The sequence below is a fragment of the Dermacentor silvarum genome, chromosome 3 (assembly GCF_013339745.2).
Source record: "Dermacentor silvarum isolate Dsil-2018 chromosome 3, BIME_Dsil_1.4, whole genome shotgun sequence".
NCBI lineage: Eukaryota > Metazoa > Arthropoda > Arachnida > Ixodida > Ixodidae > Dermacentor > Dermacentor silvarum.
Window position 1 is genome coordinate 214565900 of NC_051156.1, and position 25269 is coordinate 214591168.

The window sequence follows — 25269 nt, forward strand, 5'->3', positions numbered from 1 at the left end:
TGAATAGACTGGAGAGGATAGTTCTTATTTGTTGGACATCAATGATGAGAGCAAGGTGACTCCATTATGGCTTGTGTTTCTCAACATATTGTGCACAGACACACACCACAAGAAACGGACAGGGGACTAGCTCTACCCTCAACTGTTTATTCTACGTCGGCATGAAGTATATCTGGTACTACTACACATATGCATAGCTGAATTAGGAAATGCACTGGATATAGTGAAACCATGGGTTTTCAAGTTTTGAGTATGTTTTGGCTACTGAAAACCGGACCCCTAGGACTTCCCTCAACAGTCTGAAATGAAAATTCACTTTGGCTAAATTTGTTATAACTGAGAAGTATATACCACTGAACCAATCTTAGCAATGTCGCAGAGCTAGTAACAGTATATTTTTTTTAGCAGTCTTTAAATGACACCTAAGCAGATACCTGGTGGTGTTGCCATGACATAAGTCCCAGTGTGCTGTGTCGGAGATTTTTCAGCGCGCCGCTGGCGCTCATTGCCATCTCGGTGATTATGCCGAGGAGCTGCGTGTTAAGTCATGCATCATAGGCGAAGAGTTTTCATTTTCCGGGGCAGGGGAGCTGGGACCTGACGAGCTTTTCAACCTCGTCTCTCTCTACATATATATACACAAAGCTGTATATAAACAAGTTGGCAAAATTAGCAATTTGCTTTGTTATTTCGAAATGTTGTTATATTGCAATCTGACCTCTAATGCATAAATAAGTACAGTTGCCAATGGATTTTTTTACCTGTTTAGACAAGAGGGTGTAGATACAACATACTGATGGACTGAGTATCACTTATTATTTGTTATTCCTTTAAACTAACGGCATGTCCTGCCTGAGAATATTGGAAGTCCAGTAGGACATGACACAAAGATCAACGAAAAGACAGGGCAAGTGCTTTGTTGCGTCTCTCATTGCACTTTCAGTAACAAATTCTGTAGAACATAGCATCAATATTAGTTTATTAAGAAATGCACATTATCTAACGTGGTACACACATGCCATATTTACAGTGTCATAGTTTGAAGCGAATTTCGCACATATGTCTTGAATCTTGCAGCTTGTTCAAAACCAAGAACCTCCCTTGGCACGTTTGTACTTTGCCTCTTGCAGCTGAAGAGCCGACGCTATCTGCTGGGCTGTCCTGTTTTGGCCATAGTAGTCGACAAACTCCCCGTCAGGGTCCACTAAGTACATGATAACTGTGTGGTCAACCTGAAAGGTGGTTCGAATAGAGATTGTCATGTTACGCAGCAAAAGCCTTAGAAACTATAATGCAGCTGCCTCTTCTTTGGACTCTTGCAAGCTGATGTGCACTTGGAGTTGACATATGGGCACATGCTGCCAATGAAACATTTCTAAGTTGCAGCTTTAGAGTGTTTCTAGTGAACAGTGATTGTGGACTTGTTGCATATAGCTGTAAAATATGTTTTTAAAGAATGGTGATTGTGACAGGTATCAAAACGTGACGATGTGAACTAATGAAATGCTATGCAGTCTTACCTTGGTATAACAAACACAGATTTCACAAGCAAATTTAAAATTTGGTTGGCCGTGCTTTATTTCAACGAGCATTCTACTGCTATAACAAAACTGAAAATGCAAGGCCCGAGACGAGACGCGAGTTATAGGGATTCGAGTATTTAGTTTTTTTACTAACAAATGCCGAAAACTACCTGCCAATTCCCATCTTAGCAATTTGAAGTGCTGAGTTTAAAAATTTGTCGTGGCTTGTCACACTGGGCGTGCACAACATGACCGGACCATCCCAGGTGGGTTGGATGCTCGAGCTTAAGCCCCCTTGAATCGCACCGACCCGAGTCGCTATGCCTCTCGGATGCAGCACTTCAACTGCTTTTCTTTCCCGTATCTAGCATCAACGTAGAATGCAGCTTTTCCCAAATGAGAATGACAAACAGAAAGGAGTGCTGCCTCTGATGACAATCTCTGCACGTATATGTGCGTGTATTTTAACAAATTGCTAGTGTAATAAATTTGCCTCACTGCCTTTATGACAAAAAAGCTTTCTCGTTTAAGTTTCCTTCTCAATATAAATACATGTGAGCAGTGTTTCAAAGGGCTGAAAATGCCGGAAGGCTATACTGTAAATAGAATAGGTGTCAATAAGTGCCACGCCGATAAGTGCCAGAAAATAAATCCCAATAAATGCCTGCTTAATTAAAAAACAGCGAAGCTGGACGATCGTAGCCCAGCATTTTCTGGAAGTGCACGCGAACTTTTCATCTTATTACTTATGATGATAATTTCTTTTCGCGCGTCTCGGACTTAAGGCCGTCACTGCGCGTTGCATAGCGCAGCTTGCCGACACCACGTTCCAATGTCGACACCGCGTTCCAGGAAACCCGCTTCGTGAATGCGTCTCTCTCGCTCTCATACCGCACAAAACCTCTTCACCTCACACAGCACGAGCGTACGAATGCGCCCAGCTGTGGAAAAAGACGACGACGCTTGAACGCAATCATATGGTTCGCATAAATGCATGCTCTGCAGGTGTGGCTGTATAGCCTAGTGGTTACGATGCTCGCTTTGGGACCGGGGGTACGCGGGTTCGAATCCTGCCTCGGCATGAAAGTTTATTTTCTTTTTTTGGTAGTTTCTTGCTACGCACAACAAATTATGGCTGGCTTAAACAGCTTCGCTTTTAAAGAAAATGCTGCCAAGAACTCCAATCCCTAGTTTTATAAGCAAATATTTGCTTGCATGACCAGATTTACAGGTTGTAAAGGAATTTCACGAACTATGAAATTTTCAGGACGTGATCACTATGTCAGTGGTGTGTTGGCAGTCGGTTGTGACGGTATACATGATTTGACTTTGAGCATACACTATATGCCGATTGATAGATAGGCCAACGCTATGAAGCACAACATTTTACACTCAGCCACTGAAAAGCCCATAATGACAAATTTGCAGGCATCTTGAAGTGCATCAGGGCGGTGAATATCTGATGGACAATGACTTACGATGTAGTCATCGACTTCATCCCGAGGGCCAGCACTGAAGTATACTCTGAAAGCTCTCGATGCCTTTTCAACCTGTTCCTTGGATCCAGTAAGGCCCAAGAGTTTTGGATGAAACTCTGGGGTAAAGATCGAAATGGTCAATTAAACAAACAAGCATGATGACTTCACTACAAGGTTTTATCGAAGCATATCTGTGGAAACAACCCTCGGCAACAAGGAAAAAGGAAAAGAAGAAATGACATGACTGCTGAAATTAAATTACATCGTACTTAAAAAAAAAGTGATAGTTAAGCATGACAGTGCGTATATTAACACCCTGTCAGATGGCCAAATTTAGCATCACTTTGAGTAAGTGCACTTGGCCGTTAGTGTCATTTGTAGGCTGTCATACAGAAAGGTTTAGTGACACTCGCTGTAGAATGCATTTGCTATAAGTGTGATCATTGAACTAACTTCACTGTGTTAAAGTCTGTAACATTGACGGCAGTGCGTCAAATATAAATAAAATACGCAATGGATGGTTGGCACCAGTTCTGAAACCAGTTTTTTTGTGATTTGAGATGTTCTAATGGTTATGAAAAACTTGTGAAAACTGCTTATGAAAACGGCCATTCTTCCTTTGCCAATGAAATTTGTGTTGTTTTTAGGCACCACAGCTTCGCAACTGTCAGGACTTCCAAATGTGTAGCGCATTGTTTTGGCATTGGATGCAATGTTGCTTGGTCATCGCTCGTGACAACTGATCAAGTTAATGTTATTTTTCAAATGTTGGCTAAAATAACAAGCATATAATGTGCTGGCTGATTTACCAACCGGCACTGCCATCAATTCTAAATGACACTTTCTGCAATGAACTGCACTTGCTCAAAGTGTCACTAATTTGCGCTCTTTGCCTCTGGTATTAGGCTTATTATACTCTCTCACCAAATCCACGCAGTGCAGTGAAAGCTATAGATAATGTCAGCCAATCTGGAACAAGAACCAGAAAGACTAATCCTCCCATGCACAAGACACCAGTCCGAGGGAAATCCACACAAGACAAAGGATTCACAGGGTGATGGAGACTTGAAGTGATGAAAAGTGGTCGAGGGAATGTTTCAGGCTGGAACCAACATTTCAACAAAGGAACTTGGCCTCACTTGGGCAACTGCTTCAGGGCAACAATTGCCAGGAGTTGTTCCCCTGAAGCAGTTGCCCAAGTGAAGACAAGTTCCGTTGTTGAAATGTTGGCTCTAGCCTGAGGCATCCCTTGCTCGACCACTGTTCATCGCTGACCACTGCTGACGTTGCACTGATGCATTCTATTCCCGTGTTTTCCTTGCAAGAATGCGGGACTTTCTCTAAACAAAGCTATGCTGACTCCGACATCAATGAGAATTGTTTTTACCTCCGACGTAAGCCTTGACTGCCTTCACATCATCCCTCTCGGGGTCTATTGATATGAACAATGGCTGCAATGGGAAGTCTGGCGCTTCTTTCCCTGCAAAAAAAATAATAATAAACACACTTAAAAGCTGGTCATCGGCAACACTGCTTCATAAACAGTGCTTTTAATTTGCATGTGGTGAGTGTTGGAGTATAGTATTTTTAGATCTTGAAGCTTCATTAAATATATGAAACAATCAATTAAAGTCAGCAAATGAAAGCAGGATAAAGGTAAGTGTATGGTAAAGATGAGGTCTGCACTGAACAAAACACAGTAGTCCAGTGTGTGCAACTTAATAATATCGCGTACGAAAAAAGAAATGAAAAAAAAAAATCCAATTTGGTGTTTTATGTACTAAAACCATGATCTGATTAGGAGGCGTGCTGTAGTGGGGAACTCTGGATTATTTTTGACCACCCGCACCTGATTATTTTTGAACATGCACCCAACACACGGTGCACGGGTGATTTTGCATTGCGTTTATGGAAATTCTAACGGTTCGTAATTCATTTGACATTTTCGTGTTTCTGCACTGTACTGAACACATAATCTGAGTTATTTTTGTGAAGCAAAACAAGTAGCTGACACATCCTTGCAAGTTAAGATGACAGTTATGCAGATTTTAATATTTGGGCACTGTAGGATGAAGGCATAAGAGATATCAAAGGCTATGCTTTCACTGGCCGCATGACCAATACATCATCCATGTAGTGGTAGATAATCTCTAAGGTTATGCTTTTGCATTGTGAATTCAGCGGAAGCAATTTTAGGAGCTGGAAACACGTCATAGACGTTTGGTTTTTCGACACTACTTGTTCCCAAAACAAGTAGTTATTTCAATGCCTAATTTTATATATAATAAAAATGTTTGAACAAAACTATTTATGTTTGCACTGATGTGTTAGAAATCCTTGGAAACACATGCTGTTCGACGACAGTGTCCTGCAACGATCCAGTCCAATCCAAGTTACAGCCATTGTCCCATTATTTTAATGGCGGCAAAGCGCTGGTGCCGTGTCGGGTCATTTGCCATCTTCACAGCCTGCCCGAAGTCACCTGCTCAACTATTAAGGTGTGGCAGCTACATCTATCTCTATTTGAGCAATTGGAGTATCTGAACGTGTTTGTTCACAGGTGACAACAAGCCCTAAAGTGAGGGGAAAGCTGTACACATGAAAGACTTCGGATCTTCCGATCTCGTGCCGGCAGCTAGCAGTCAACAGCCGGAAAAATCACAAATCCAAAATGGTGCAGTGGTGCATGTACACCGCACACATGCGTTAGCATGTGCTGTTGTCCTATCCATGCGAACGTTGTGTGCCCTGCGATGTTTGCCGTTGTACAGAAGCAACATCAGAAGTTAATGCCGATGATTGTAGCATGACGCGACCTCGGGCTCAGCAGCAATATGTTGTTGTATAGCTGCTTCAAGGTGTGGTGTGTGTGTCTGGCGCAAGCGCGCGCGCGCGCGCACACACACACACACACACACACACATATATATATATATATACGCACACACACACACACACACACACACACACACACACACACACACACACACACACACACACACACACACACACACATATATATATATATATATATACCATCCGAAATACATCCGCGACAGGATCCCATTTTAAATGTCCGATGGAGGTACAATTTGTTTTTTTTTTAATATCGATCAGACATCCAGTGGACATTTGCGGGAGATTCGTGGCCGTCCATCGGATGCCCGTTATATAGGAAATGGATATCCATAGGACATCCAACGGATATCCGTGGTGGCTTGGGATTTGGCGATAGTTTTGCAATGTAATTTGCCAGGTGCCTTTTTTTTGCCTGATGTAATGATGTATAAGGGTGTATTCGTACAAGCCGTTGGCAGCTATGATTTTGTGTTCATGAAATAAATGTATGCGTGGTGCATCATAGGGCACATTGTTAATGATACGCATAGCTTTTTTCTGTAACACTGCGATCTTATTTAGGCTAGTCTTTGTTGTGGCACCCCATACTAAGTTACCGTATGTTAGGTGGCTAGAAAAGATAGAGTTGTAGATGGGATAAAAGATTTTGTGGTAAAATGTGTTGATGGTAAAATGTGTTGAAGTTTGTCAATTATATTGCATCCCTTGGATAGCTTAACTATTAGTGAATCAGTGTGGGCGTTTCATGCTGGGTGTTTGTTAAACATTGCTCCAAGTGGTTTCATATCACTCATGCAGGGTATGTTAGCGTTGCTGAGAAACAGGAATGGCATAGTTTGTAGTAAGGGATATCTAGTTTGGAATACAATAGCTTTAGTTTTTTCAGCAATAATAACCAATGAGTTGCTTAAGCTCCCTTCATGAAGATTTTTCAGTACATTGTCACCCATATTAAACAGTGCTTCGCAAGTAGCTCCGGTGATGAAGATGCTAGTTTTGTTTGCGTATATTACAAATTTACCATCCGAGGTAATATATACAATGTCATTTATAAAGACTTTAAACAATAACAGCCCCAAGACACTGCCTTAGGATACTCCTGTCTTAATCGGCAGAAATCTGGATTTCATTTTGCTCATTTTAACACACTGAACATGACATAGTAAGTAGATTTTTATTAAATCTTATGCTACACCACAGAAACCGTAATGCTCAAGTTTATTAAGTAATATAGTGTGATGAAGCCTGTAAAATGCCTTGGAGAAATTGACAAATATTCCATGTTACTCGGAATACTCTGTGTGGATTGCCAAACTCAATAACCTGTTTTGCTACAGTAAGCACACCTGTTGAGAAATTGACAAAAATGGGAAAGACTTGCAAGAAGGACACCATATTTCTGAAAAAGAACTTCTGTGTTTTTGTATTATGTACTTATATAGCATTTGTCAAATGTATGCCGAATCACAAGTAATTATCACTGCTAACCCAAGGACCCCTGTCAAAACTTATATTTTAGTTCTGAGGTCACAACTACATATAATTCATGTATGTATCTACAATGAAGACATCAATGAACTTTCTCCAAGAGTGGCAAAACAAAAAAGCTCTTTGGCGAAATGCCTGCAAGTCTTTTCAGATATTCTGGTTCATATTTCAGCAAGCTTAAGGAAACATGTGCAATGAGTGTCTTCTTACTGTCACAAACAAAATAAAACTTTATAAAAGCTCTACTCATCAGCTGCACATTTGAACAAAAGAGCATTATTTACATCGATAAAGAAAAGGTTAAATGAAAGACATTTTCTCAGGTGATGCGTCATGCCTGAAGAAAAAAAAGTTCACCCACCCATAATGTCTATGACTTTGGACAACTTTTCGAGCTCGTCGGGGCAGATGTCTGGACAGTGTGTGAACCCAAAGTAAATGAGCAGCCATTTGCCTAGAAAGTCCTTGCTCGACTTCGGCTCATTGTTGTGGTCCACCAGCTCAAAGCTGCCACCGATGGCTGCCTTTCCCAATGCCCTCTTGCGTTCCTTGTCCAAAGCTGCACGAACACATCACTTAATTGTGAATAATTGTAAATCACCAATACCCTATTTGAGCACCACAATAAGATGGGACATTGCGACATTGCATCAACTGGGATCTAGCATCTGTAATCACCACACACAAAAAAAAGCTTTTTGACACATCTACTGTTAGAATTACTACACATACAAACCACACCACACACAATAAACCAGGCACTAAGCAATCTGCCTGACATTTACACGCACTCACTGGGTGATCTACTCCGTAATTAAGCCGCTGCCACAGTTTTCATTAGCACTTTCCATATGGGCCCCCAAACATCATCAATATTATATTTTATTTATTATAATTGCTAAGTGTATGTTTTATTTCAATTATCTGCCGTCCTCACTAGATGGGCTTCTGTCGAACACTGGACTAAGAACACATCACGTACATCAGCTTTCTTTCGTATCAATGCAAAATGCTTACGTGTAATCATCATATGTTAAGTCAAATCCAGACAAGACAGAGGATTCACAGGAAGATGGATAGTTTAAGTGGTCAACACTGGTCGAACAAGCACTGTCTCGGGCTGAAACCAATGTTCCGACAAGGTCTTTGTTAGTGGCCTGGCGAAGACGAGTTTTTTTTTGTCATAATGTTGGCTCTATGCTGGAGCTTCCCTTGTTTGCCCACTGTTGATCACACTAAGTCAATGCACTGTGCTTATGTTCAGCATTATGTTCTTGTCCCTTAATGAAATGGCGCAAACGACCCTGCGGGATCGGCCATGAATCGGGCGGCGAAAAGTTGGCTTGCAGTGACAAATCAGTAAAAGTATCTGCTACTCGCACCGTCATCAACGGAAAGCAGTCTATTGTTTTGTGTGCTGCAAGTGTGACACTCACGTTTATTAAAATATTAGGGAACGAAGCAACTCTCTCAATGACCTCCGAATGAGAGAAAAAGAGATAGCAATAAAGATGGTCTGTAGAAAAAAATAAAAGTGCCTGTTTCTCCTATTTAGTTTGTACTGTTTCCTTCGGCTTTCTCATCTGCATTCTTTCAATGCTGTGTTTTCTAGCTGCACGATATTACGACTATTTGATAGGAGTTCTCGAACATCTTTTGACAGCTTCGCAAGCTTGCGAACCTTTCTAAGCACAAACACCGGAATGCAGCGAATGTGCTCAACGAAAAAAAAGGTGTATCTGATGATGATGATGTCCTCCCCCCCCCCCCCCCCCCCCCAGCACATGGCTCGTACCCACTTCGGGGGATTGGCCAAGAATTGGGCACCTGAATTTTTAGATATTAATTCTGAAACTACAGTTACTGTGTAATTTAGTAATCAGAACAGACAGATTAGTTTTCCTAAACTGCCTAATTTATAATATTAATGCCATGCATTAAAACTGAAATATCTCTCAGAGAATTGTAAAAGTATGGATATAAAATTTTATTCGTTTTGTTGACTGAATGAAACCACAAATGGCATCAAATACGTCCCTGTGGCTAAAGCCAAATACCGAGGCACCGAAAGTGAGTACTGTTTCTGATGTTAAATTTACTCCTAATTTAGCAAGCGGTATTTCAAGACTTCTTTTTCTTTGTAATTTATACCGACGACATATTAAAAAATAGTGTTCTACGGTTTCTATTTCTAGGCAGAATTGACACAGCGGTGATATCGCCAGACCAGCCCTGTGTAAATATAGGCTTAATGGTGGGACACGGCAGCGTAATTTTGTAATTATTACGTCCGATTGTGTTGATGGATACCAATGTATTTTCCACAAAAATTTTAGGTGCTGAAATTCAGTCTATGATGTTATTGTTTCCATGATATCTCTACGAATTGTAAATTTCCGATATCTGATCGCTGTTATTAGTGCCACCACTGGAAGGACCGATATTACCGGTCCATTCAGGGATGCTCACGATAATGAATCGGCCATTTCATTGAAATGTAATCCGCAGTGTCCTGGTACCCATAATAATTTTACAAGATTTAGCTGGGGGGGAACTAATGTTAGAAACGTCTTTAGAGCTGGTGAATTTGTTGAAGCTGTAAGCGCAGTAGAGACGGAAAGAGAATCTGTTATAATAACCACACTGTATTCATTTAAAGGGAGTTTCCGCAAAGCTAGAATCATGGCTAAGAGCTCAGCTTCAAATACGGGAGTAAAATCTGGCAGTCTCAAGGAGAATGACCAGCCAAGCGAAAGCGAGAAAATGCCTACGCCCGCCTTATCATTGTTCGCGGAAGCGTCAGTGGCTATTATGTTAATTGTGTGTACGTGTGCAAGGTAATCTTGCAACATATTTAATAACCTGACTGAATGAAACTTAGGGTTCTGTGGGAAAATTTCATCGAATTCAATCTTTAACTTCTGATTCAAGTCATATGATGGAATAACGTCTCGAATTTTTACATTTAAACTGTCTAATTGCTTTTGTACAAAAATAATCTGTGGGGTGTGAAAACGTGGCCAATGAGCAAGAAAGACGGAGTTTGGATCGTTTATAAATACATGATCAGATCGTCTAATTGGAGAACTGTAAAATTTTAGAAATGTTTGTATCGTTAAGATGCGGAATCTGCAGGGCAACGTTGCTAGGCACGCTTCCTGATAAAGAACATTGTTTGCTACAAACCTAGGAAGGCCCAGGCACAGGCGCAGAGCTTCACACTCTAAAAGAACCAGAGGCTTAGTTTTATAAGCTGGGCTTTCCGAGAACAATACACAGCCAAATTCCAATATTGGACGCATGTACATTTTGTATATCATTATGAGGGCTTCCCTACGTAGCCCATATTTTCGGTTGCTCAGTCTGTGTAGTCCACATTTTCTATATGTGGACTCAAGTTGAGTTTTCCGTCATAAATGATACCTAAATATTTAAGAGACTCAACCTGGGGAATGGGTTCTTGATTGTAAAATATAAAGATTGAAACCGGATCAACGAAAGTCTTTATAGGAGGCGTTGACCGGATCCATAAGTGGGAACACTAATATGGCGCTTTTACTTACATTTAATGACATGCAAATTGATTGAAGCCATACCTCAAGCATACTCAAGTACCTCTACAATTTTTGGTATAAAGAATATATGTCGTTGTCGGCCGCGAAGAATGCAATATCGTCTGCATAAACGTAAACTTGCACGTCCTAACTGGCTGGAATGGAGCTCATTAATACGCTAAATAATATCTTACCTTGCTGCTTCTTCTTTTTCGTGTACAGCATCCAGCCCAACAGGCAGCCGCCGATGGCGAAAGTGATGCCCAGGCTTTTCCACGTGATGGGCTACGCAATATAATGCGGCAACGTAACAATGTGCATCATAATATGTGCGCCATGTAGATAACATAAGCAGCACATACCACTTTCTTGTCTTTAGGATTTGGTTTGCCAGTAGCGAAGTCCCTGCAACTTCGTGCGAAACGGGCTTCGTAACATTGGAGCTGAAACGAAAGTTCAAACGAGTTAACGCCCTGTCTGTAGGTTCCGTGTCGGTGTAGTATTATAAAACCACCTTTGGAGGCGATCGAAGGGACAGGTTCAGTGTCCTCGATAGCACAAGACGGTGACATCGGCTCAACGTGAGTAACATGACTTTGAAATGTCCCAAGGAAGAAAGTGAAAGTTGAAAAACTCCCCGAAAACGATTTAGCACGCGTTTGTTAGCGGTCTGCAACAAACCGTAATAGCGCCATTGTCATGGTTGCCGGAGCACGCTCACTTTCTTCGTCAAATACGGCGGGAAGATGGCATTATTCAAGATAGATTAATTACTGCACTCTAGAAAGATCACGAAAGTGGGACTGCGAGGGTAGGTTTAAAACAACAATCAACAAAAATAAAAACAAGAGCCTTTATTTGATAAGTGATGGTGCAAAAGACATAAAGATGTAGCCGAGCAGACGCACCGATGCAGTTTAGCGTTCCGTCAACTGCGTAGCTAGTTGTGACAGTTGTGACGCCGTGCCTTTCAACAACTTTTAAAGATTGTTATTGCGCCTAATTACCGTACGTATAGTTCTATAGAAGCTTCCCGCGTTGCGTATTACAGCGCTTCTAGTGCATAAGCCTGCGTAATCGACGGTTCACGACTACTTCATGAGCTCTATGGCTAAGGAAAGCTTCTGTTCGGACAATGATGACGACGTTTACTCCTCAAGGCAGCTGCCCGTAATGGATCCAGATATGCTCCAAGATGTGCTCTGTATCCTGGCCAAGCAAAACGACGAAGCCGTTCGTGAACCGGAAGAGTATTTGGTGAGTCTTTCGATGTGTAATCGTAGTTCTATGGCGCTTCCACACCATTGTGCCATTCGTGTTACAATGTTTGAAACATGTAGGTCTGCCGTTCGTTTTTTATTCCTTTTTTTTTTCTTGCTTGCCAACTTCTATCTTTATTTCTCCGGCAGGGACTATTATGCTGAGCATCGTTATCGGTGTCAGCCATGGTGTCAGCCACTGCACCACGTGTTGTGAAAGTGGGCGCGAAACGCATGTCGCGTGCTTTTTAGCAGTAGCGATAGACGTTTCGTCTTGCTGTCTCTGTAACGTACCTTGAGGCTGATTTCAGAGGCTGAATGAACGGATGGATGCACATATAACGAGCATATTAGGACTTGCAACGCGCATTCGATACTCGAGTTTCAGACGGAACACACGTGCAGGTGACGGTCGAGTTAATTCTGGCAAGTAGAAAGTATCGAGCATTTTGATGCTTAGCGGGCGAGAGTTTTATACTGAATGCTCAAACACCCTACTGTGGTGGCTCAGTGCATATGGCGTTTTGCAGCTGAGCACATGATCACGTGTTTAGTTTCCCATTCCGATATGGGCTGTATGCAAACAGTGCTCGTGCACAGAGTTTTGGGTATGTGCAGTCGACCGACTCGTACCGCGCTAGCGTCGACAGGCCGGCCGGCCGGCCGGCCGGTCAGTCAGCACCTTTAAACGGCGCGAAGCAACGAGATCGGCCAACGCCTCTAAATTTAGAGGGGGGCATTGGATCAGCAAGAGCGCATGCGCACAAAGTTCACTCGAGGCGCAGTTTTGGTCCGCCCATAGACATGAGACCATGGAGGAATTCCTCAATGTATGAGATCGCTCCTGTCCCGATTAACTCAGTGGAAGCTGCCCTGCTTATCGGAGACAGCAAGTGCGCGTAAACCCGGTGCGTCTTTATAATTTATGCTGCTGTTGTCCACATGCACCGCAAGATAAAGAACAAAGCGCGCAAGAAACTTCAGAGCCCTTCTACTACTGTGAAGATGGAAGCCAGCGAATCTGACCATGGTGGGTCTGCTGCAGTGAATATTGCCCCCACGATGAGAATGGGCGTATCGTCGTTGGGCATCACCCAACCGAACATGTCTATCATGAACGTTCGGGCTGAGAAACTCGCTTTGAAACCTGGACTTCGCACCGGATAAGTTGGCGCTAGTGTTGCCGAGGAGTGCACCACCGTTGTCGGGTGCCTGGAGGGCAAGACGATCGACGCTGACGTTTCGCCTCATCATCGCGCTCCCGCAACTGGGGGTCGGCGGCTCTTCGCTGATGTTTCGCATGCGAAGCTTCGGAAGCCCTCACACTAGAATCGGCACATCGACGTCGAGCCACTTCCAGAGCGCGTTAGCGGCGGTGTTGCTCAAACGCGTTAGGACACGTCGTCAGTTGCTCATGAATGTCTCGTACCCCCTTAAACAATGGCTCATACCTTAAGCAATGGCTCATACCTTCGTTAAAGAACCCCGGGTGGTCAAAATTAATCCGGAGCCCTCCCCTACGGCGTGCCTCATAATCAGAACTGGTTCTCCGTAATCTCCGTAAACGCGGCCTCCCCATTAAGACGACAGAAGTGAAATTCTACGCTGGAATGATTAGCGGCAGCGCAGCCAGCTGTGGAAGCAGACGACGACGACGTACGCGGGAGCAGTCGCACGTCATCCAACGGCATGAGCACAAGCCGAGGGGCGCCAACGAGCCAGCTGCGGAAGAAGACGACGACGCTCGAGCCAATGCTGATGATAATAGTTTTTTTCTGCCCGCGGACACGATCCTGGGGGAACTAGCCTTTAACAGCTTCGCTGTAAAAAAAAAAAAATAAATAGAGAATCCTCTCTTGCGCTGTTCTTTCTTGCCCCTGTGATACCGTTGCATTGCAGCTTTGCACGTTTTGTTCGTTATTTTCCTGTGAATGCGCAGTAGAGCAACACACGCTTAAAAAAAAAAAAAAACGCAATTCAGGGACACACGCACCTGCTAGCAGGGAAGCTTGCGCCGAATTAACCGTGCCAGGGGCTGTGTCGTCCTGGTAGGAAGATCCTAGCAGCAGTTTCTAAACATTTTTACACTTTTATGGGTGTATAAAGGGTGTTCAATTGTCCCATGGCTAACACCCTCACGTTTAGTGAGATCAAATCGTCGGCGGGGACCAGTGAAGCTATCCTGTTTGCCGATATTTTCTGGCAAGTAAAAAATGATGATAGCTGTGACAAAGGTTACGAAGAGCCCATTAGATAAACATTCAAAGCTTACGCTGTCAAATTCTCCTGTCCGATATTTCTGTGTGCCCAAGCCTGTAAGAATTAATACAAAGTTTCAACCAGCTTTCTCGCATCGCGCCAGGCCCGTAGAAAAAGAAAAAAAAAAAAAAAGAAGAGACGAATCGTCCGTATAAAGATATTATACTACTAGAAAGATTCATCTCAAAACTAAAAATATAGAAATCAAAATAAAATAGTATTTAAAAAGCCACAATTTACATACTGCGATCTTTACCGAAAATAAACACCGAAAAAATAGGTGCTTTCCTCAAATAGTCAAGGCCTTCAGCAAGTGTCCCCCCTCCCCCTTGAAAGAAATTCCTGGCTACGGGCCTGCACCGCACATCTAGACAGAGCTCCTTGTCCTGCGCTAGAAATTTTTTTGAAACCCCTCACGGTAGGTGTGTTCCCCATGCGACAAGCAAACACCCATAACGGTGTAAAAATGTTTAGAGTGTAAAGGTCGACGCTCGCGCGGTACTGTTAAAGAGAGAGAGAATAAACTTTTATTGAATCGGTCGACTGAACATGTTAACACCAGTTCAGCCGGAGCCCACCACCACTGCGGCGTCTCCCATAGACCTTGTGAAAAGTTCTGCTGGACGTTAAACTGTCAATCACGGTCGGTGCTTTAAGAAATGAAGCAGTTCACCCATAGTCTCAAAAGGGAAAGAACAACACCGCTTATAGATTAAAACCATAATGTCATCTGATAAGTTTGGCTGAAATTAAGGACATATTTTTTTTTTCTTTCAGTGGCACTTGCATCCACGCCGCAACAGTGACGCATGCATTTCTTCAGTTCGCTGTCTTTTTGCCCTGACGACTAATCGCCGATGATTGCGCGCTGGAAACGGGAAACTGCTGCACAGCAGACGGAATTCGGTGAATTCTATAGCATCGCGCAATGTGATTGTGCGTTCCGGGGAGGGAACCCATGCAACCTAAAAACAAGTTCCAGCTGCCCTCCGGTGTCTACTTTGTGAGCGTATACACTGATTGACCCGCGCTACAGTCGAAACTTCCGCGACCTACTGAGTTGAGAATTATAAACCTGCACGGCTACGCAAAATCATAGCTGACAGATTTGTTCATTGTCGGCCTGCGTATTTCTAGCAGTGTTGTCGGCTGACTTTAGTCGCGTTCCAACGGTATACATTTATGCTGTATAAAGTATATGCTGTGCAAGATTCCGGGGGCCGTATTTTTCGAAGACCCATATCTCGTTTTCCATTTTATTTCGTCCTCGGACTCCGCGGCGCCGTCATTATCGCTGAGATCGCGTCATCACTGGAATCGGCCTTTCGGCGCGACGCATATACCTTATAGACTCGTTTAAGGGCCGCAGCCCGAACTAGGCAGCCCTAAATTTGAAAAAAAAAAAAAAAAAAAAAATCCAATGCAGAAGCAATCGCGCGGTGCTCCGTTGCCGCGCGCGCGCATCGGCGAATTTTCGCGAGCTGTGTACTTCGTACTTCCGCCGGCCGCTACTAGGTCGCGAGAGATGCACATTGACATCTGATGCAATGGTACATCCGGGGTGTGCGCAAGTAACCGACTGCGCCGGCACCATTTTGACCAAAGGGTTAGGTCCCGTGTGAGGGCCGCACCTCGTCAAAATTGTGGGGGGGAAAAAATAATGCGGCCCTTACGCGAGTCTATACGGTAATAAGTAATGGAGTCATGAAAGCGCTGCCAGGGAATCGAGGCCTCACGCTTAGTGTAGGAGAATGACACAGCGGACCGTTGCAAAGCTATATGCCGATTTATTCATTTATTTGCAGCGAGTGCATCGTTTGAAAGTATATTTGCCAGCTTTCGCGTGCACCAAGCCACCAACTGAATCGAAAAGATATTTTCGGTCAATGTTACGGCCTCGCATTTCTTAGTGAGCGGGAAGATTGCATTCTTTCTGCTCTATGTGGCGACTACACAAACAGAATAAAAGAAAAGTAAAAACAAAATGCGTTTATCTCTTGACCGCATTTCCCAGAGTGCAATCTTGTTTCTGAACACTATTGTCTTTCGGCATCTGAAACGGCACGTACTGTAACTATAACAGACGACCGATTATCTGCGCCCCGCATTATGTGGCCTGCCCAGCTCCATTTTCCCTCTTAATGTAAACTGTAGACTATCGGCTACCCCCGTTTCCTTTCTTAATCCGAGCCTCTGTATTCTTGTCTTTTAGCGTTGCGCCTAACATTTTTCGCGCCATCGCTTGTTTGCGCAGGACCACCTGTCTCCGAGCAGCACCGTAGAGCTGTTGTTCCAGACTTGCACCAAACTCGAGCTGCCCATCTGCGTCCAGATCTCGGCTGTAGAGTACCTGGACAGGTGCGTGTCGAATCTCCGTGGCTGATTTTTGTCTTTCCGTATGTAGGGACTCCGTGTGTCTAGATGTGCGCTGCCTCTACAACAGCGCAGTGTTCAACTTCAAACAACTATGGTCCACCAATATCACCTTAGAGGGACTGAGACGCTTGCACGCGCTAGCGCAGCCTAAAACTGACCACATTACTAGTCTTAAAGCGCGAAAGAAGAACACAGAACGAGTATAAAGTCGGCGTGTCGGTTGTAGTCCTGTCTTGTGTCCTGCATTGGTGCTGTAACTTTGTAGTAGACCTTGTAAACTTAACCAACTAACCATCACGCATCTCAAACTGACGCTTGTTCCGCCTTCCCTTCGCTGCTATGTAAGTATACTTCTTTCGTGTACATTCTCTTCTTGTTTTCCAGATATGTTCAGAGTCTGTACAGCCTTCCAAATCTTTAACTATAGCGTGCGCGAGCGGCGACATTGCTGTGCGCCAGCACCTTAAATTAGGAACAAACTAACAAATTACTATACTATCTTCACGAGCTTTGTGAGCATTAGTTAACCTCGACCGTTTCGAAAGTTCGTCCCATCGTAACGCACTGGAAAGCAGAAAAAAAAAAAAACGCATTTACATAAGCTAGTTGAAGATTTGGTTGGCTATACATGTATGTATCTTCTTGTTGCACGTGTTTTTTTTTTTCCAAATATGTTAAAAGTCTGCGTTAGTTGTATGTATTTTCTACGCCAATTTTTTTTTTGTAACTTAGATCTTGTATGTGGTGCTCATTTGGACCCTGCTAAAATCCCGAACTGGGATTGTAGTATTCATAAAAAAAAAGAAAAAAAATGAATGGTCCACATGCATGCGTTATCGGTCGGTGTCTGCGCGTGCGCAGGTTCCTCGTGCAGCACGTGCGCGACCTGCGCAAGCAGCTGGGCCTTCCGTCCTCCTCCGCCGCCGTGTCGTGGGACAGCGTGGTGGGCAGGATGCGGGATCAGGTGATGCTGCGCATGCTCTCCTGCATACAGCTCGCCAGCAAGATGTTCTCCAGCGTCAGAGTATGTACTACATCGTATGTGTACGATGGCCTGTGTAGCTGTTCGTCTCTCCTCATGTCGGTCCGATTGGTAGCGGAAATGCAGGGACGCTTGTCTGTACGTATACTACCGAGCCGCACGTTATTGACCTCCACGGTGATGGCAATTAAGCCGCAGGCTTTTAATGTGACATCTCTCACAGCCTCGGGTGTTGCTTCGGAAGTCCTGGTCAATCAATCAATCAATTAATCAATCAATCAATCAAGCAAGCAAGCAAGCAAGCAAGCAAGCAAGCAGGCAAGCACCTCCCGGCTGTGTTTCTCGACGGCGTTTCTTATACACGTCCCACTTTTTCCTTTGTTATTTGCAAGAAAGAGAGACAGAAAGTGAGAAACATACCCCTTCGAGTGCGATAAGGTGTGATAAGTTGTATTTGGCGACTCTCAAGTGGCGCTAACAATCACATATATTTCGCACCATGACGCGTAAGGTTCGGGAGAAAAAAAAATAAACTACAAAAAAATTATGTGCGGTAGGTGCGCGCGTGATTGCTTACTGCGGATAGCGCGCGCGGAAGCGCCAGCTAGTGTGTATATATTGCATATATAGTGTGAACGCGCGGAAATTTCGCCTCTATTTGCGGCTTCGCTTACATTCCCTCGGAAAATGTGACCGTTGTCTAAAGGCTGTCGAGTGGTGCACCAGCCAATGCATATAATAGTACAGATACTATTACCAGTACATGTACTATTACATAATAGTGACCGAACCCGTCCTTGCTTCATATCTATGCGCTATAGTTTTATTTCGGCAGAAAAAATATTACAGAACCCATCGGAGATGTCTTCATGTTAGAAGCTACACTACAAGCATTACCTCGGTATACTCAAATCAGCGCTGCGTTCCTTTCTATAGCGATACTGCCGTGGTTACATATTCAACTGTTCGATGAGCGTGCATTCCTATCTGATGCGGTTGTTCAGGGTCGGTATTTTGTAGCGATGCCTTTCCGATGCTAATGCCTTTTCGCGCTTGGTCAGTGGTCAGAGCGACGGTCCGCTCACGTTATCAACGGGATCTGCCGGCCGTGAGCGGTATATGATAAGATTGGTATATAGAATAAAGCATAACGCATCACTACAAAATACCGGCCCAGCTGACGATTTCAAAGAAATGGGTTTGTATTCCTTTCTCTCTCCCCCCCCCCCCCCCCCCCCCCCCCCTTTTTTTTTTTCGTTTTACGGGCATTTGTGTTGCGCATTTCTTCAGATCGGTTTCGGTTACGGGCATGTTATTCTACCTTATCGTTTATTTCGCTTCTTTCTCCTATTATTATTATTGCTTTTTTTTGCGGTTGAATCTTGGGTTGTCTTCATGATCTGCAGCGGTGGTCAAGATAAAACGAAGAAAGGTGACCATTGAACTGCTTTGATCATGGGACATAACACGCACACGTGGCATCGTTGTGTCTATCTCAGCGGCAAGACTGGCTAATGAATAGCATTTAGCTTTGCGTGATACCCACACGTATTGGCGCACACGTGCTATCAGGCCACAAGTAGGCATCATGATGAGGCAGTATGCATAGGAAGCGTTCTCGAGGAAGTAGGGGTTTGGCCTTCTTTGGTTCGTCGTGGATCGTGCTTTCGCTTCGCGATAACTATAATCCGGCGAAATTGCAAACGCTTATCTACAGATCGAACCACGTGCAATGTCGTCATCGCGCGAGATGTTCTTGCGTTCTGTGCTGCCAAACACTGCTTCCCACACCGTAACTGTTCCCCAAGCACGCGGGGAAATGCGTCAAGCTCGTTCTCGACGACGGCACTGTTGCGCGCCGGTGACCAAAGGTAAACGCGTCGCTTGTTCTGGCGTCTTGCTTCGTCTTTCTTTGTCTTACATCGTCTTGCATCGCGGTGGCTCAAAGGCGCTCTGCTGCTGTTCACGAGTTCGAATCCAGGCTGCCACGGTCGCATTCTGAATGGAGGCGGAATGCAAGAACGCTCGAGTGCTGTGCTTTCTGTGCAGTTTAAGAACCCCCCCCTTCCCCGATGCTTTAAGTTAATTCTTAGCCCTACGACTGTGGCGTCTATCGCAGACCATTAGTTGCTGTGGGACGGCTAAACCCAATAATGCATTTTTTTTAAAATCCGCCTACGTCGTATGTACTACTCCGCATTTCACTCGGTTATCGCGTTGCCGAATAGGCGCGGTCCTGTGTGCACGACGATTGTCGAACGAGACTGTATGTAGACCACGCGCCGTGCCAGCATTGAACCTGCCGCCGCAAGAGACTCGGTCCCTCGCCCTGTAGGCCTATACGATGCCAAAAAAAAAAGGAAGCGCAGCTCAAATTCTGGAAGACCAGCGCTCACGCTAAATACGCAGGGAACGACACACATTGCACTGACTAGCAGCCGTATGTATGTCTTTGATGCTTCTTGCTTTACATTCGAAAAAAAATCATCAAAAAAAGGAAGCGTATTGAAAAGGAAGTTGGCTGAGCGTACGAGAGGTTCCTTCCTATATATAAGTTTTCAAATAAAAAAAAAATGCGTATAGCATGCCGCGCGCATATATAATTTTCCGCGTAGTACACGTCGAAATTGACTGCTAGGTTTGGGACTATAGCTGCTCAATAGAAGGCTAGAAAAATCTGCGGGCTTCTGTTTTACCGCGCTATATATGTAGTACAACGGCTCGCCACTGTCTTTCTTGCCCTCTTCTTTGTCACTGGTGAAAGCCGGTATCTTTCCGGGGTCTCCGTTTGCAAACAACTAAATGGCCTATGCGGCGAGCGCCACTTTCGAATCATCGACGATCGCGTCGTCGCGGAAAATACCCCGCCGCACTGCGGGCACGCCCACCGTAGCATGGCCAAGGTCTTCGTGATCACGGCGGTCGGGCCGTGGACTTTACGCTGTCGAGCCACCCAAGTGTGCGATTACTGGCTGCATTGTTGCTGCTGCGGCTGCCTTTTAAGACGGCGACAAGCTGATTCCTCTGGCGATCCTGTGTGTGGTATACGCGACATTCGTCGTCGGTGCGCCGCGCCCGGACGAAAGCGCGTCGTGTTGCCGGAACGTGTTCTCGAGGCGTTGACATCACTCTGGCTTATATCGCAAGAGCAACAGGTGTTCGTCGCAGTGAGCGAGATGCACGTAATGCGCTACCGTGGCGTGTGGTTCTACACGTGAAGACCGCTGCATAAACGTAAGTCGGCTGCCCTGTAAAGCTCCGCTGTAAAACGGAATCTATCGCTTTACTTTTTTATTTGTGCATGGGCGAGCGAGCCGTGTTTCTTATGTGCTATACGGAGGCTAAAGAGAAGCACTAAATCAGTTTAAACTGATGACGTATTATTTCAAAGCTCTGTATACGTTTTTTTTTTTATATTATAGGTTCTATATTATAGAAGAGAAAATGAAGCTCAAACTTTTTCGCACCTAAAATGCGCTTAATTGTACGCCATTGTGACGTCACAAATTTCAAAGCATTTTTTCCCTTCAAGTTTTGGATGTTGTGGCTTAGTGTGAGGGAGAGAGAAAGACGATTATTAAATAAAAAAAATTGTACATGCATTAAAAGGCAACCTAGTCGTCACACTCAATGACTGGATCCTTCCAAGAGGGACCCCTCAACACCGCAAAGCTATATATGACAGCTTGCTCATTTATATTATAAGAAGCAAAACCTCAGTGAATGTTATCGATACTTGCGTGTTAAGTTCTTGGCTATCCTATAACACAACGTAGTCCATCTTTACCGATAAAGAATTAACTAGGCTTGAGCTGACGCCGTCAAAATCAACGATGTCATCGTGAGCTGATGCGGGAACTTCGAGGCGGCGATTCAAATTTTCAAAATTATTGCTTCGCACATTAGTTGCCATTTTAGACAAATATGAAATAGAAAAACAGGCCCAATGGTCAGTGACTGTATCAAAGCCCCCTGTCGAGGCGTTCACCTTTTGCGTCTTTTCTGGTTTACCAAGCCTCCGCTCGCTGTAAGAGTGGCTTTTCGTTGGTAATGTAGATGCGTAATTTACTATTACACCTGGAGTATTTTTATTTTGTTCTCTGTGTAGTGTCATTTTAAGCTGCACCCGCAACGGGGTAAAAAAAACGTTATCGTTCCTTTTCGAGAGGCCCGGAACGCAGGTGCTCTTCGAAGCAGCAGCAACCGCGGTGCGGGACTCGCCGCGTGGTGGCCCACTGGCTGTGGCGTTGTGCTGCCGAGCACGAGGTCGCGGGTTTGATTCCCTGCCGCGGCGACTGCATTCCAGCGGAGGCGGAATGCAAAAACGCTCGTGTACGTAGTTCTGAGCGCACTTTAGCGAATCCCAGATCGTCAAAATTAATCCGGAGTCATAACCCCCTTCCTCCTTTTTAAATGCATAAGCATTTCTACGCCTACCCAACGAGAATCCTGTCGGTTACGTATATAAGGTGACTGCAATGGCTCATACTCCCAACAACGGCTGATACTCCCGTAAAGGGTTCTAGCGTTTAGCTAAGTGAAGCGAACAGTGCATGCGTTCGTTGAAATCACCCATACCACACACAAAAACAGCATACGCTTCAATAAAGAACAAGCTCAAAACAAAACCACCAATAAAGCATTGCGCATACCCCTCTCAGCAGTTGTAGTGGTGGTTTTGCAACAGCTTCGCTGGACATCCAGATTGATAAGGACCGATAAGAGTCGGGTCATGTTCGATAAGCTTGATAACGACTGATGAGGGTTGATAAGGGTTTATACTGGGTGGTTCAAGTTTCATAACATTGATAATGGCACCGGGCTGCGTGAAGATGAGCGAGTGGCACAATGCTTACGCATACTTAAGACAACTCCCGGGGGAGTTTCTGCGTGAAATTTCCCTCCCCCCGCTAAACCCCCGATGCAAGCCGCTGGGCAGGACCGGGACGTCAATCTCCGCAATTTGACTTAAAAATAAATTCTGGGGTTTTACGCGCCAGAACCATGGATCACATTGTGAGGGGGGGACACCGGATTAAACGTGCACCCAATGCAGGGCACACGGACGTTGTTGCATTTCGGCCGCTTCAGAAATGCGGCTGCCGCGGCCGGGATTTGATCGCACGACCTCGTGTTTGTAGCAGCGCCACACCGTAGCCGCTAAGCCACCACGGCGGGTCAATTTGATTTGTTTGATGGTGCAAGGCTCAGTGTTGAGATTGGGAGGTGACATTAAGGCGAATGTAGGTGACACGTCACTATTGCGTTCAAATGTCAGTCTATAAAAGGGCTTCAGCGGGCTAGAGTTTATGGAGCTAGCGGAGATTAGCTGGTATAGCATATAAGTTAAGGCTTCCTTGGACACCTGAATTATCTCGCGGAAGCCAGCAGCAGTCAACGTTATCACGCGGTTTCGCTCTCAAGAATTGACAGATATCAGTGCTTCTTAACTTGAAATGGGGATGTGGAAAAAGAGGACCCACGAACTAATGGTTATTGATCTAACGTAGGAAACCACACATTGTTACTGAATGTTGGTCTTGGAACAATTTCGTTTTGGAGTGGTTGTGCTACCGATTCTTCCAAGAGGTGGGGGGGACCAGAACGGATAATATTCTTCACATTTCAGCAGGCGTTGTCCATCCGGCGAGCTTAGTTTTCTCAGAAAATAAATAAAAGCTTGAGAAAATGAAGTTGGATGTTTTGGACAGTAGAAAAAAGAGCAATAAATAATTGGAAGATTGCAAGTAAAACTTTCTGAGGAGTTGTCGGTTTAAGAATAAAAAAGGGCCAATGGTAAGTGTGAGCAGTGAGTACAAAATACATGTCTCGTTTAAAATTGAGAGAGAGATCGAAAATACATTTACCAAATCTAATATAACTAAATAAAAGAAAATAAACGTTAACATTCAACTACATGGTCGTAATAAATATACAAAGAAATAAATTTGTAAATAGGGCTTGTAAGAAAATAATTAGGGTGAGGGTATATGCTTAGCTCTGTCCTGCACAAATGTAAAATGCATATACAGGGTGTTTCAGCTAACTTTAGCCAACTATTAAAAATACTAACATAGTCGCTACGCGTGTCGTATTGGCGCAGCATTGTTCTGAGCCGTACGTAGCACGTCATGATAATTTTTTTTTCCGTCCGCCAAGCTGGGTGATTAACAAAGATTACTAAACTTTTTAATTATGAACTCTAGCGAAAAATCCTCAATAAAAAATGTTGTAGCGCTTGTTCAGAAACATCGGAATGATTTCATCTCTGCTAAGATAACTGCCATGATTAATTTTTTTAGAGCGTTTCATTGAAGTGCACGAAATTTTAAAAATACCACGTGACTGCCGGCTAACACGCCGCGCTTTTAGTACCCTCAAATGTAAGTTGAACAAATTAGCAGAGGCTGCTCCGCGTACAGAGGTCGATTGAACAGGCTGTCGGTGACTGCGATGGACATTAAGTGACAAAAGGGGTGTAAACTAAAGATGGGGAACCGAGGGGCTCGATTTTGTTAATCATAACCACATAAAGCCAACAGACAATGAAGCCAAGGAAAGCATCGGGGAAATTAAGTGTGGTTGAAGTTGGAATGTAGAAAAAAATGAAGGGAAAATGAAAGTGGGCGAAAAGATAACTTGTCTCCGGCGGGGAAGCCGAACCCGCAACCTCCGTTTCCCGCAATCTCCGAACCCGCAACGGGGCGTACCATTATACGAAACAAATTAAACGAAAAAGCGTCCGCCACGTGCGAATGCGATACGGGACCGGAGGCAGCTGCATTTGACGCAGCGCGGGCATTTTTTCTTTCCCTTTCGGACCACGATGGAGGGGGAGAGCGTGACAGTGTGATTAACGATGGAGATAAAAATCATGATCGCCGTCGCCGACAGCCTGTTCAATCGACCTCTGTGCGTGGAGCAGCTTCTGCTAATTTCTTCAACTTACATTTGAGGGCACTAAAAGCGCGGCGCGTTAGCCGGCGGTCACGTGGTATTTTTTAGATTTCGTGCACTTTAAAGAAACACCGAAAAAATAATAAGGGCAGTTATTTTAACAGAGATTAAATAATGTGATGTTGCTGATCAAACGATACGACTTTCGTATCGAGGATTTCTCGCTAGAGTAAATAATTAAAAAGTTAAGTAATCTTTGTTAATTACCCAGCCTGGCGAATTGAAAAAAGAAATATCATGACGGGGGGGGGGGGGGGGGTGCTCCATACGGCTCAGAACAATACTGCGTCAATACGACACGCGTAGCGCCTATGTTTGTAATTTTAATATTTGGCCAAAGTTAGCTGAAACACCCTGCATATTCTTAATGTATACAAACCTGGTGTAATGAGTAACTTCAAAAGCTCTCATTGAAACATTTATGCCAGAAGCTCAATAAGGCGCTTCTCATGCTCATGTTACGCTTTGAAAATCCCATCAATGGTATCACGCTAGTGAAGCGACAGACGACGTGTTTACAGTATTTAAATTTTT

General features: G+C 44.2%; 3 protein-coding genes across 5 annotated transcripts in view; 2 read left to right on the forward strand and 1 right to left on the reverse strand.

The window, feature by feature from the left end:
- Nucleotides 1–960: 960 nt before the first annotated feature.
- LOC119446647 (protein SCO1 homolog, mitochondrial) lies at nucleotides 961–11607 on the reverse strand. The gene is made up of 7 exons (XM_037711137.2): nucleotides 11417–11607; nucleotides 11265–11345; nucleotides 11097–11187; nucleotides 7710–7907; nucleotides 4389–4481; nucleotides 3002–3117; nucleotides 961–1232 (listed from the first exon to the last, which is right to left on the reverse strand). Exons 1-7 carry the CDS (start codon nucleotides 11492–11494, stop codon nucleotides 1083–1085), a joined length of 807 nt encoding a protein of 268 aa, XP_037567065.1. The 5' UTR covers nucleotides 11495–11607; the 3' UTR covers nucleotides 961–1082.
- Nucleotides 11608–11711: 104 nt separating this feature from the next.
- The window catches only part of LOC119446646 (cyclin N-terminal domain-containing protein 1), a 147014-nt gene continuing 133456 nt past the window's right edge, over nucleotides 11712–25269 (forward strand). The window contains exons 1-3 of one of the 2 annotated variants that reach the window (XM_049664307.1): nucleotides 11712–12159; nucleotides 16675–16778; nucleotides 17658–17820. In XM_049664307.1, the coding sequence (XP_049520264.1) occupies nucleotides 12001–12159; nucleotides 16675–16778; nucleotides 17658–17820 (426 nt within the window). In that variant the 5' untranslated portion in view covers nucleotides 11712–12000. The remainder of the gene's footprint in view (nucleotides 12160–16674; nucleotides 16779–17657; nucleotides 17821–25269) is intronic. The other variant, XM_037711136.2, reaches the window with a different exon arrangement.
- Nucleotides 19501–25269, forward strand: part of LOC125944149 (uncharacterized) — a 46970-nt gene continuing 41201 nt past the window's right edge. Inside the window, exon 1 of one of the 2 annotated variants that reach the window (XM_049664309.1) lies at nucleotides 19501–19649. The gene's annotated coding sequence lies outside the window, so the exon portion shown is untranslated. The remainder of the gene's footprint in view (nucleotides 19650–25269) is intronic. The other variant, XM_049664308.1, reaches the window with a different exon arrangement.